The 13,543-nt window shown below is 39.3% G+C and overlaps 1 protein-coding gene across 1 annotated transcript in view; it reads right to left on the bottom strand.

Annotated features, from left to right (window-relative positions):
* pkd1b (polycystic kidney disease 1b) overlaps nt 1-13,543 on the bottom strand; it is a 47,451-nt gene that overhangs the window by 28,806 nt on the left and 5,102 nt on the right. Inside the window, exons 7-14 of the mRNA XM_046854751.1 lie at nt 11,800-12,537; nt 9,915-10,046; nt 9,628-9,803; nt 9,402-9,538; nt 4,308-7,921; nt 2,887-3,060; nt 2,668-2,805; nt 557-839 (exon numbers count right to left, since the gene is read on the bottom strand). Of these exons, the coding sequence (XP_046710707.1) occupies nt 557-839; nt 2,668-2,805; nt 2,887-3,060; nt 4,308-7,921; nt 9,402-9,538; nt 9,628-9,803; nt 9,915-10,046; nt 11,800-12,537 (5,392 nt within the window). The remainder of the gene's footprint in view (nt 1-556; nt 840-2,667; nt 2,806-2,886; nt 3,061-4,307; nt 7,922-9,401; nt 9,539-9,627; nt 9,804-9,914; nt 10,047-11,799; nt 12,538-13,543) is intronic.

The raw sequence follows: 13,543 nt of genomic DNA, 5'->3' as shown, positions 1-13,543 counted from the left end.
TAGAAGCAGGAAAAATGGTCGAGTGAAAGGATTTCACGAATTGTGACGTCTAGACGACTGGGTCAGAGCGTCTCCAAAACTGCAGCTCTTGTGGGCTCAAAAGTGCTCCAAGGAAGGAACAGTGGTGAACCGGCGACAGGGTCGTGGGCAGCCAAGGCTCATTGATGCACATGGGGAGCGAAGGCTGGTCCTTGTGGTCCAATCCAACGGACGAGCTCCTGTAGCTCAAACTGCTGAAGAATTTCATGCTGTTGATTCTCGACGTATCAGAACTATTTTGGTAGCAAAAGTGGGACCAACCCAATATTGGGCAGGTAGTCATAATGTAATGTCTGATCACTGTATTTCTGTAAAGCTCCTTAGGGACAAAGTATTATTAAGAGCACTATAGAAATAAAATTGATGACAATTGAAGGTCAGAAACATGTATTACTGAGACCCCACTAACTTATTTCACTCAACTTTAAACAAAGCTCTTAAACTAAACATTAACTGCACAGGAAATAAAATTCTCTCAATTAATCAGATTTTTCATCCATACAGCACATTTCCTTACCTGAGCAGTTAAACGAAACTACATTTTGCAGAAGTTGAACTGAATCCTCTGGAGACAATGTGCACATGCCCCCCTCAGGTGGGCGATTTTGGGTTAAAGCAAAGCTCGCTGATCCCCACAATCCTGTAGCTGGTTGAGATACATTAAGGCTGAATATATACTCAAATCCAGGTTTTAGCACATTGGGTCTGATGACAAGATCTGAAGATCCATGTCCTGTCGAAGTTGTGACTTCATTTAGAAGTAAAGTTTCTCCCTTTGTGGTTTTAGCAGTCCATTTATACTGTGGTGGAGAATAAATATATATTAGAAGCCTGTAATTAACCCTCATTGTATAGGGAAAATAGTGTAAATAGAAAAATAGGATATAACATCGGTATTTGTGAGATAGAAGACCTAATCTAATCCAGTTCTTCTAATAACTAATATTTACAAAATAAATAAAAAAAATCCAATTCAAAATATAGCTACAGTGATAATGAAAATAACTTGTTTTATTGGATTAGATTAGCTCTCAATTAAAATGACAGTATATCCTAAAGTAATACTATTTCAAACTTCAGTGCAAAATCAGACCATTCTATAAAAACTTCCTTTTTCAACTTTTTTTTTTTTATAACTAAACCAATGGCAGTTTTTTTCTGTCTAGCTATTGTTCTATCTATCCATCCATCCATCCATCCTGGTAAAACTCAGACCCCATGTCTAAGCAGACATATCAGTTAAGTGGCTCAATATTCAAATCCATCCATCTACAACATCAGTCTCCTGTTTCTTTTGGCAAAAATCCGAACAAATTCATCCATGTCTAAAGTATTTGTTATGGATTTTTCATGGGCCAAGATCACTAAATTCCTCTTTATTTTATGGAACATAGTGCGATGATTGGGGTTTAGGATTCTTGACAATGTGGAGAAGGATCTCTCACATGATTCTAAAGATGCCAGTTCCCAGGTCTCCAGCAATGGTTGTGTGCAGTAGCAGGAAGGATTAAATGAGCGGTTTTAGTTCGCTAACTGCCTGAACTAAGGCTGAAACCTCCAGAAGACAGGCTTGTTTGGGGCACTTGTTGAGGGCTGAGGAGAAGCAGTGCTTGTGGAGGGTAAATTTAAATTAGCCATAGCCTCTGATGTGCTAACAGTCGCTACAGACATGCAGCAGTAAGATTGCTTATAGTCTTGAATAAACATCCATCACACACATCGTAATTGTGGTTATTTAATGTCAGTTAAATGGTGTGGAATGGAGCGTTGGTTAGCTGCTACACAACAATCACAACTAAGATTAAGACAAAATTTCAAAGAAGCCAGTATGGAGCTATAACTGGTAAGCGTGTCAAACTGAAAGTAATGTGAGAAAAGTAGTGAAAAAACTATTTCCGTGCTGCTAGGGCGGAGCTTTGGGTATGCTCTAGCCTGTACACCCAATCAGAAGTTAGAAATCATGCTGGTATTTTATAGATTATTTTTCCAATTGGCTAAAATATAAAACAAAACTGTGATTGAGACGCCAGCCCTGATGTCTGCACTGATGTCTGGTGTTCCAACGCTGACTGCACCCCAGACCTCCTCACCCCCTCACCCCCCTATCAGTACCTGACTTTACTACTGCCCTTGTGGCTAAATGATGAAAACATCCCAAAGATCTATTCAAATCAATTTAATTCATTTTTAATTGTATTGCGCTTTTCACAATGAACATTGTCTCAGAGCAGATTTACACACATAATGTGGTGATAAAAATGAATAAGATGTTCTTCATAAGTGTAAGTTTGTCCCTGATGGACAAGCTGGTGGCAACTGTGGCAAAGAAAAACTCCCTGAGATGGCATAAGGAAGAAACCACGAGAGGAACCAGACTTAAAAGAAAACCTCATCCTCATCTGGGTTGTGCCGAATGTCCATTTATTACAGATAAACAATGTTGAAATGGGCAGTGATGGTGATCAGAAGTAAACTGTAGTCCTGATTTAGTGTAGCAAACATTTCACATTAACTACAGTCCAAATCTATCTTTCAAGCTCCTGTTCTTACTCCAAAATCTAGTGGAATGGGATCTTTTAGTCAGGTGTCTAGAAAGATTGGCCCCAGTAGTGTCTGTGTTTTTAATACCTGAAGAGTGCCATTGCACAGAGAACAAGCTCCGGCTAAAGCGACAGGATGGCTGTAACTGACAGCAGAAGAAAACACCAATCTGCAGGATACACACTTCACGGTGACGGGTAGCACTTCTGTGTCAAGCACTTGAACCTGAATTAATAAGACACTAATTCATTAGAATTGTTTTTTTGTAAATCAGAAACACTTCATTCAATAGTTGATGGTACTTACATGCTGGACAGTAGAGACAGGTAATCTCGCATGCTTGTGAATTGTCAGTGTGAACTTGTATACTCTCTCTGGCTCTAGTAGATGTCTGGGCAGAATAAGCTTACTTTCGTTACAGTGTATGGAATAATTGTTGATAAAGGATGCTGGATATTGAGTTGAACTGGTGTTCTGCTCCTATAAACATAAACACAAACTCATTTTAGAAGCGACATCTGTGTTCCTAAAAACAACTAAAGACAATACACTGCCTTGAATTCCACATTTGTAATGTTACAACTTTACATAAAAATAGAATGAGTTGGATTTTAGCCCATTTGATACCCTTTCAATAGTCATAGTTGTTTAGTAATGAAGAACACGGTGCTTGTTTTGCTACATTTCCAGAACATAATCTCATGACATTATTTGCCAATGATGGAAAGTAACAAATTACATTTATACACATTACTGTTATTGAGTGGTGTTTTTTTTGTGTGTGTGTACTTCTAATTTTTAAAGTTGTTTTTAAAATCTGTAATTTAACTTTTAATATTTGAATAAACAAACAAACAAATGAATAAATAAATAATTGAATAAGCAAACAAAAAAAAAAAAAAAAAAAAAAATAAATAAATAAATATTGCAAGGGGGAAAAAATTGCCCTGGAAACTACAGCACTAATTGGTTGATAAGTGGAGAACAAATTTGCTAAATTATAAGAAAGATGCTCACTGTCTGATTTCTGAAACTGTGTTTGAAGGTTCATTAATTCTCTAATCATAAATGGCATTGTAACACCTGTTTTTTGCTTTGTTTTTTTGGCTGCAAAACTGCATAACTCTCATTAGACTGTAGTGTTGTTTATTTAAATTTTTTTTTTTATTGCTCTTTAATTTGTAAAGGGTGTTCCTCAATTATCGAGGAACACCTAGTCCTTGTACATTTTGAACTACACACAATTGTACAGGGCATCTTTGGATGGTGTAGCATGAAATTTTCCCTTCACTTTACTAGGAAATCCAAACCTGTTGCAGCATGACACTGCACCTGTGCACAAAGCAAACTTCATGAAGATATGATTTATATGGGTTGGAGTGGAATACCTCCTGCTATAGAGCTCTGATCTCAACCATATTGAACAGGATGAACTGGAACGCTGACTGCACCCCAGGCCTCCTCATCTTACCTACTTCAGTACCTGACTTTACTAACACCCTCATGTCTGAATGAATCTCCACAAATGTCTACAAGCACACTACAAAATCTTTGGGCAATATAGTGTATTAATTTAACAATATGAGCTATTTTGTGTAAATGCCTGGACTGATTCCATTGTGATTCCAAGTTGTAGCCCTACAAAATGTGGAAAAGTTCAAAGGAGTAAATACTTGTGAATATCTGCAAAGCTTTATAAAATGAACAATTTGCCCCAAAATACCCACCATAATAATATTCCATTGAAATTCCAACAGATCAACCTCTGGAATCGTAGCGTCAGGATCAAATGACTCACTTCCATCCAGCACAAGGTCTTTCTGGTTTGACCAAACTTTAATTGAGCCACCTTTAATCAGAGGAACCAATGGACTGTTCCCTACAGAAAACCCGCCAGTCTTGTGATGCCGTAATGGCGTTCCTTCAAACCAAGTAGAAAACTTCACGCAGTAGTCTCCAACTTCTAGTGTGTTCTTTGAAATAGCCAGAAGCGGTTTGGTAACATCTACCGATGCATGTAAAAAGACTTTCCTTTCAGTGCAATCTGGGTCTCTAAAGATCTCCCAGAGGTAGTTTGTCTTGTAAGAAGTGCAACCGTTTAGATCCACGCTTGCTTCGAAATAATTTGGCTGAGATTTCAGGATTCTTGCCTGTTCTTGGACGAGGGCGACGCGTGGCTGGATGCATTTCAGTTTCCTTACCAGAACCGGAAAATGTGCAGAAACTTGGCTGATGTTATTGAAAACAGTTACCTGGACCATAAATTTGCCATCAACCTTATATTTGTAGACTTCCTTGTTAGATTTTGTAAGTCGGATCTCGTCACCAAAGCTCCACTTGATCGCGAGGTCACTGCCACCATCGACGAGGGCGAAAAAAGTGACGCTGTGATTCACAAAAGGTCCCTCAGATAAGATGGAAAGTGTCACGTTTTTCACCGGCTGCTGAACTAGTGCTGTCTCTGTGATGGACTGGGAACAGAAGTCAGTCTTCGCTTCTACCATCACAGTCAGAGTTCCGTTGCTAAATGGAGAATACAGGACACTTTGACCAGTCTGTTGTGAGGTTCTCAAGCCATCTAAGTGGAAATTCCATCTGTAAATGACCTTAGATCCTGAATTTACGGATGCTTTGAAATGGACAGGTTTTGAGGCTTCCAAAACAGAAGAGCAGCAATCAACCAAGTGAAGACCTTTAAGTCCTTGTACCACCCTTATGGTGATGTTTACTGATAAAATGCTAACAAGATTCTTAGCAATTGCTTTAATGGTGTGATTGCCAAGAGGAATAGATGAGGTAGTAAAATCCTCTTGATCTTCCAGAGACGTATTGCCTTCTGGAAATTCCAGAAGGAATGAAACTCCGCTTCCCTGAGTGATAGATGGTGTAAAAGTGACTGGGTCATTCTCACAGACGATGACATCACTGGCTCTTAGACTGAAACCTCGAATGGCATCTTGCACCGTTACAACATGCGACACAGACTGCCAGCTAATCTCATTTGAGACGTTTAGGGTTACTCTGTGATCTCCTGCATCCATAAACAAATAGCTAATTATTTGATTTTTATCTAAAACAACTGCACTTCCTTCCACAGACCTGGCCGTCCACTCCCAGTGTACATCGCTTCCTTTTCGAGCGGATCCATGGAACGTCAAGGGACTGTTTGATGAAACAAAGTAGGGATGTGATTGTCCATTTATGTCAAAATCGATCTCTGAAACGGGTTCCTGTATCATGAGTTGTTTAGTGGCATTGACTGAGCCCAAAACATTTCCTACTGACACTCTTAGCTTAAAAACCCCAACAGTATTAAAAACATGAAGGACAAAAGGTACGTCTGTTGTCACAGATGATAAATTTGTGTCCAAAAACCAAGTATACTGAAGATCCGTCCCGGTTTTAATCTCCACTGCTATGCTAACGGGTTTTCCTTTTGCTACCACATTCGATAATGGGATATTTACCTCAGATACACGCTCAACTGCCCTCAGAGAAAAATCGCTATGCACTTTACCAAGAACATTAGCAACTATAAGCCTGACAGACACATTACCCGGGTGGATTGTATAGAACTGAAAATGTTCCCCAACACCGACTAGGTCATTAACTTCAGCTTGATTAGCTAACCACTGATATGTCAAGCTAGTACCACGGCTTACAGAAGCAACCAGAGTAACAGTCTCGTTTGTTGGGATATAGCTTGCAGATTTCAGGCTCATAATTCGGACACCTTGTATTCTCTCTACCACCTCGATTGTTAATGAGGTTTCGACTTTACTGACTGGATTCTGTGCTGTGACACGGATTTGAAAGATGCCTGCTTTAGGAAAGACATATCTGTACTCTGATGTTCCAAGTTCTGAAAAAGTCATGGAGTCTATCATCCAGTAGAATTTAACATTCTCCATGACATCGCTTGAAATTGTGAAAACTGCTTCTTGTCCTGCTTCAGCAAATGGCCGGTTGGTATGAATTCTTATATTAGATATAGGAACCTGGACTTGTACATCGACCTTTATGATCTCTTTGCTAACTGCATTGAGAACTGAAGCACTGATGTGATACTGACCAGCTGATGTGAAATTGTGTGACACATTTTGGCCTCTGCTCTTCAACGAACCATCACCAAAGTCCCATTCGATAGCAGCATTATTCTTGCTAGGCTCAGTCCAAAAGTAATACGTCTGATTCACGGTTAACACGTCTAATTCCCCATTGTGTCGTACAGATAAAGGTCTTTGGACTAAAATGGTTGTCGAGGCAGTTTTCTTGCTGACCTGGTTCTGTGCCATTACCGTAATCTCATGCTTGCCTTCTTGAAAAAAAATGAAGCAGTGATGTGACGTCCCGTTGACAGGACAATCGCAGAAAGAGCTGTTATACCAGTGAAATTGGTAGTTTTCCCCACCGGCTGGAAGCACTGACACATCAAAACATATCTCTTTGCCCAATGCTGCAACATTTAAAGAAGAGTGAAGGTTCAAATCTGTAATCGAGTTCTCAACACATAGATTCGACTGATAGTCTGCAGATCCTGCTTGGCTCTGAATGGTCACGCCAATGAGGTAATTCCCAGTACCTGAGAACGTATGAGCAACAGTTGCGATTCCGTTCTTCACGGACACGTCTTTACTATCTCCGAAACGCCAATAAAAGGCTAGATGAGAAACATTCCCTCTCACAAGCGCTTGAAGAGTCACTTCCTTTCCACTCACGACGCACTCCAGGGGCAGGATTCCCAAAACAGCAAGTTGATAAATTTCTACATCAATAGCCTCTCTCTCGCTACTCACCTCATTCCAAACCATAGCTTGGACGGTATAGTTTCCTACAGACCTATAAACGTAAGAGATCGAGTTTTTCTTAAGGTCTTTAAACACAGTCCCATCACCAAGATCGAAGGTCCACCTGAGACTGGTACCTGTAGATACACCTCCACTGATTTTAATGATTGAATTAAGTTCACTTGGGCTATTAGACCCCAGGTGGACACCGGAGATCATTTCAAAAACTTCTACTACCATCCAGGAATTCAGCTTTGAAAGGGTGTTGTCGGAAATCACAGAAACATTGAAGACACCGGCTTTCTTGAAAGCGTGCCTGATTGTCTTGTGAGGTCCTTCAACCTCTGGAAAGCCATCTCCAAAATTCCACGTGTACACTATTCCATGTGAAGACGGCTGTGATGAGGCTTCAAAAAGAATAGTTTGGTTGATTTTAGGGGAAGCAGGCTTTGATATGACTAGCAGTTTGGTCAGCGGAGATCTTACTTTATGTAGCACAGCAGTTTGGATAAAATCGTATTTATTTTGGGCTTGTATCCTCAGTGTGTAGTCACCTTTAAAGAAAATATGCAGCATACATTTAGAAATGTCATGTATTACATATTACATATAGGCAGGTATAATTTGGTTATTTATCTGGATATGCCTATTTATAATTTCTGAAAAATTGTTATAGAAACATGGACAGGATTTTATAAATATGTTTAACTTTAAAATATTGCATAAATTATGTCCAAAACTTGCTTAAAGTTTTGTTAATATGTACACACGGAACAATATGCATGCTCAAAGTCAGATTACGCACATGCTTAAGTTGATCTTCTGAACTGCAATTGCAAGGTAATATTATGTTTTATAAATACTATACTACAAAAACGCAAATGCTAATCAAATATCCTATGTATAAGAATGTGTATTGTGTAAGGCATTATGTTAAGCATATGGGCCTTCATAGAAAGTGATACCATGTTCGTTGAAGACTTATGCTAGCCTTTTTTTCCAATAGAATTTGTTGTTGCCTTGTGTATGTGCCATAACACATGCAATAGCCTGATAAAACATGACATAATGTAAAGGGGCATAATGTGATATAACATGTCTAACTTGCTATAACGTACCACAATGTGACATAATACGTTGTAATGCGTGGCATAATGTGACATACTGTGCCATAACATGACATTATGTGGCACAAAGTGCTATAACATGATATAGGATGTCATAAAATAACATAACATAATGTATAATCTGAGATAGTGTGAAATAATGTGCCATGACATAATATAGTGTGGTATATTTGTAGGATAACATGATATAATGTGCCATAACGTGTGGTAGCTTAGTGGTTAAGGCATTGGACTTTGGATCCAAAGGTTGTGAGTTTAAATCCAAGCCACACTAAGCTGCCTTTTCTGGGCCCCTGAGCAAGGCCCTTAACCTCATAGCTGCTCATTTGTGTGAATGAGATTAATAGTAAGTCACTTTGGAGATAAGGGCATCTGCAAAATGCCTTAAATGTTAAATGTAAATAACATGACACCGTGTGTCATAACATGTTATAACTTGATATAATGTGCCATAACATGAGATTGTGTGGCATAACATAACAATACATATAGTGTGGCATATTGTGCAACACCATGATATAGTGTGGCATTATGTACCATAATGTGAGATATCATGATATAAGGTGCCATAGCATGACATATGTATGGTATAATTAGCTATAGCATGATATAGTGGGCATTATGTGCCATAATGTGAGATATCATGATATTATGTGTCATAGCATGACATAGTATGGTATAATGAGCTATAGCATGATATTATGTGGTTTAATGTGCCATATAATGATTGCACAACCTTCCATAACATGACATAGCAAGGCATAACATCACATAATGTAACGTAAGAAAACATTACATAGCAGGACACACCATGGTACTGTATAACCTGCCAGCAAGCTTTTGTACTGATACAAAACATGACATAATCATGACATAAAATGAAATAATTTCTCCATATTATCTTTACCAGGTGTTGTGTAGATATGATGTGCAGCGTCCTGCAGGTAAACCTGTGTCGCAGTCTGATCCAAAGGTACATTGTTTTTTTCTAACGGAGCGATGAACGTATGATCAACGCAGCTCGAATGGTCACCAAAATCCCACCTTTAGTGTTTAAAATAAGACCAGAATCCGAGTTAAGGTCCGATCTAATTGCAAAGCATAAACATTTCACAAGCAGGAACTGTTCTAACCTTATTGTGACACCGATAGAAACATCCAGTTTCACTTGAACGGTGAAGACGCTTGAGGTGTTTACAGCAACAGCCACCGTCTCGGAGAGTAATGCGAGGTCGGCTAATGGGGTCATCACATCGGCCGTGAGTTTGACCTCCATGTACTGAGTGCTGACAGGATTCTCTGCATTTACCTATTACAGAAAATGACAACACTATTATATATGCAGTCACTGTTGCAAATCGAAAAGGTTATTAAGATGGCCATAAGGTTCCCAGGTGACGTTTGTTTATTCTTTGTTTACTTTGAGCGTGTACTCTGCAGGTTTGTTGAAAGTGATGCTGTACGCATCTCCAGTGTGAGCAAACTGGATGAGATCATCAATGACCCAGGTGTACTTCACAGATGATCCAGTGGCTACTGCTGTGGTGAACATCTGCAAAGAGAGAGAGAGTCTCATAAGAACCTTTGCAATTTATTTGTGGACACCTGACTATAAGATTTTGAACATCCCATTCCACATTTAGGTTCCATTTCCTGTAAAATGATACACTAGATTTCTTTTTTAGATTTGAACTTTTTCTTCAGCCACAGGTGTGTTAGTAAAGTCAGTGAGGGTGAGCGGGTGAGGAGGTGAGGAGGTCCAGTCAGTGTTCATGTTCACCCCAAAGGTGTTCAATAGAGTCAGAGCTCTACAGCAGGAGATCTTCCACTGCAACCCATGTAAAACATATCTTCGTGGAGCTGGCTTTGTGCACAGGGGTATTGTCATGGTGGAACAGGTTTGGGTCTACTAGTTCAAGTAAAAAAAAATTTCATTCTACAGCATCCAAAGACGTCCGATACAATTGTGCATACAACTTTGTGGTAATAGGAGAAGAACTATGATAAATATATTTCATTAGATGATATTTTCTAACCTTTTTTAGGCCAAATTCTTGTAAAGATCAGGTGTAAAAAGAACTGGAAACATGCAGATTTAATATAATCACGCAGCAAAAAGCACTGAAATCCAATTACATTTTGGACATTTGGATGTATATCATTGTTTGCAATCAAATACTGGCTATCAATATGCCTGAAATTATTAACCAGTCATCTTTAATTGAAGTTATTATTAAATTGAATCATCATTATGGCAATAACAAAGACCTCAAAATGACAAACAGCAACTTTTTAAACTCCACACATATGTATATATACACAGTGACACTCCATGCAGTTCACACCCAGGCCTTCAGTGGTGTCCTCTCTGAGTCAATCCAATTCTTAATCCCATCATTATGACGCCACGACTATAGAAAGCATCAGTATTATAGAGAAGCGCAGTAGAAGAGTGTTGCATCACTCACATGAATCTCATACAGTGAGAATGAATGTTGTTACTAAAGCAAGAAACCCAATGAACAGGAGTCGACATGTCTCCTTTCACTGAACTGCACCTCCTGCATTCATCATCTCTAGCAGAGGCATCGATATTCACCTCATCGAATGACCCCATTTGTTCCGTAAATTCTATGGTTTTGTGCAAATTATACAGGAAAGAAAATAAAAAGTGTAAATGGTTCAACTGTTTTGGCTGAAAATTCCTTTCCCATTTTTCTTGAAAACTCCTTCTTATAAATGTCCTAATAGTGACCAAATAAATTTCTTTGCCCGTCAGCCGTTGTGGAATAAAAAGAAAACAGCTATCAAATGCACATGAATTTATTTGAGCTTGTGCAGTTTGCTACAGATGCAGATCGCGAGCTCTGACTAGCGCGCTCTCTGACTGTCCAATCAAAGCACCCGAAAATGTTATTGGACGCCTTCTAGAGGGCCTCGGAGTGACCAATTTGAAATCTGATTGGTTAAGGTACAGCTTCAAGAAGCGTGGATTTATATCTAGCAAGATCACGCATGGTTCATTTATGAAACCGATGAAGTGATTGCTGAGATCTGATTGGGTAGAAACTCCAGCATGGATTTACACTGGGTGGCGCTGCTTCTTGTAGCAGATGAAGAACGGCTATAGAGAATAAAAGAGAAGTGCAATCAAATGGAAAGAATAGACTATTGCGAATCATTTAATGCATATTCACAGACAAAAAATATATATCAATACGAGAGTCAGTGATTAAATATTATATATACACAGCATATATAGTTTTCTTTTTCATTCATATGTATATCCATATTTATAACTGTACCTGAGGTATGTTCACTAGAACTCTATGAAATCCTTGCGGTTGTATTCTCAGTCCTGTGATAATAACGTGAGCTTGAATCTTCACACTAAGCCTCTGTGAGTTCAGCTGGTTTGACGCTGTAACATCCAGAGTGTGTTCCCCTTGACTAGTAGCCATGATGGGTGCATAAGAGAACCATGTATCAGCCGAATCCCTTTTACAAACTCTGATCATTTCAGGGATCTCTTCTGGACAGGACTTTAGGAATGGAACCTCTGTCCTGGACACGAGGCCAGACCATGAGCTTGTCGCGTTACTTCCTGAAAGAATCTTGATAATAAAGAGAGTCTGGACATTTACTGCTAAATGTATTCGGTTATCTTTGTCCAGTACAGGATAGAGAATGTGCATTCCGGTCACTGGGGTCTGAGCGGGGATCAGAATGTTGCCAGGCATGCTCACTTCTGTACTGGGTTCGTTCTGGGTGACTTTCCCAACACCATTAAGATGTCCAGGGTCTTGATAGATCAGACGCAGGTCGCAAGACATGTTGTCAAGCCAGTGGCCTCCCTCTGTCAGAGAGGACAATGCGACGTCCACCCAGCCGCCCCACTCAGGTCCAGGAATGGAGATGTAGCTTTGGCGCCAGACAGAGTCCGAGCCGCTGGTGCAGTGCAGGAACTCTCCAGATTTTCTACTGTGCTGAATGGCAAGAATATCATCAGGAAACACCGGGATTTTTTTTCCTTTAAACCTGACCTGTGTAAATAAATCAGGAAAAACAACAATCAGAACATTATCCAGCATACGAGTGCTATGAAATGTATAATTTAAATGTGCTGTGTCTTCCAAAAAGTTTGGAAACACCTAGACTTTTATGGTTTTTGAGAGACACGTGTGTGTTCCTTTCGTTTTAGCATTTTAGTTAAGCAGTAATCGAGTGAAAGAAAATTCTGTGAAAATTGTGTAACAGAACAAAAGTAATAGAAGAACTTGTGTAAGATGGAGAACAGGAGAGAAGATGTGAGGTGGAAACTCAGAGAAGGTTGGAGTCTTGTTCCGAAAGTGAAAGAACCCAACATGGCAACAATTCCAAACTTCCACACCATGCAATAACATCTCCACTGAAAGCGGCTCATTGGAACCGACTTCACCGTACAACAAGACGATGAGCCGAAGCGTACGTCCAGAGAGCAAACAGTCGTCTGGAGTGATATTTATCATGGAATGACCTGCCCAGTCACCTCACCTAAATCCTACTCAACTGCTCTGAGATGAAGTGGATCTTAAAGAAATCTCCAACTAGTGAAGAACATCATCAGCTAAATGTTTGGAGAAACGAAGTGTCCGGATGCTGAGTGTTTGTAAAGATTTTCTTCATCCTAAGTGTGGATTTTTCAATGAAAATAAAGACGAACATCTGGACAGTAAATCCTTATACTATTACATTACCCAGCTGTTGTATGTAAACAAAAGAAACATTAAAGTCTTTCAGAAACCATAAAAGACTCTGGGATTTCAACCTTTTCAGAAGAACTGTATATAATGTACATTTTATTAGAACCTAAAATACACTGAATAACAAAAGTATTGGGACACCTGACTTTTCCAGCTGTATGTGGTTCTTCTTCTTCTTCAACTGTTGCCACAAAGTTGGAGGCACACAAATGTATAGGACGTCTATAAATGATATAGCATTCAACATTTTTCTTCAGTTTCCTCCACAGAAGACCCAAACCTGTTCCAACATGCCCCTTTGCACCAA

Source organism: Silurus meridionalis, chromosome 7 (assembly GCF_014805685.1).
Source record: "Silurus meridionalis isolate SWU-2019-XX chromosome 7, ASM1480568v1, whole genome shotgun sequence".
NCBI classification, from domain to species: Eukaryota; Metazoa; Chordata; class Actinopteri; order Siluriformes; family Siluridae; genus Silurus; species Silurus meridionalis.
This window is presented reverse-complemented; position numbering and strand designations above follow the sequence as displayed.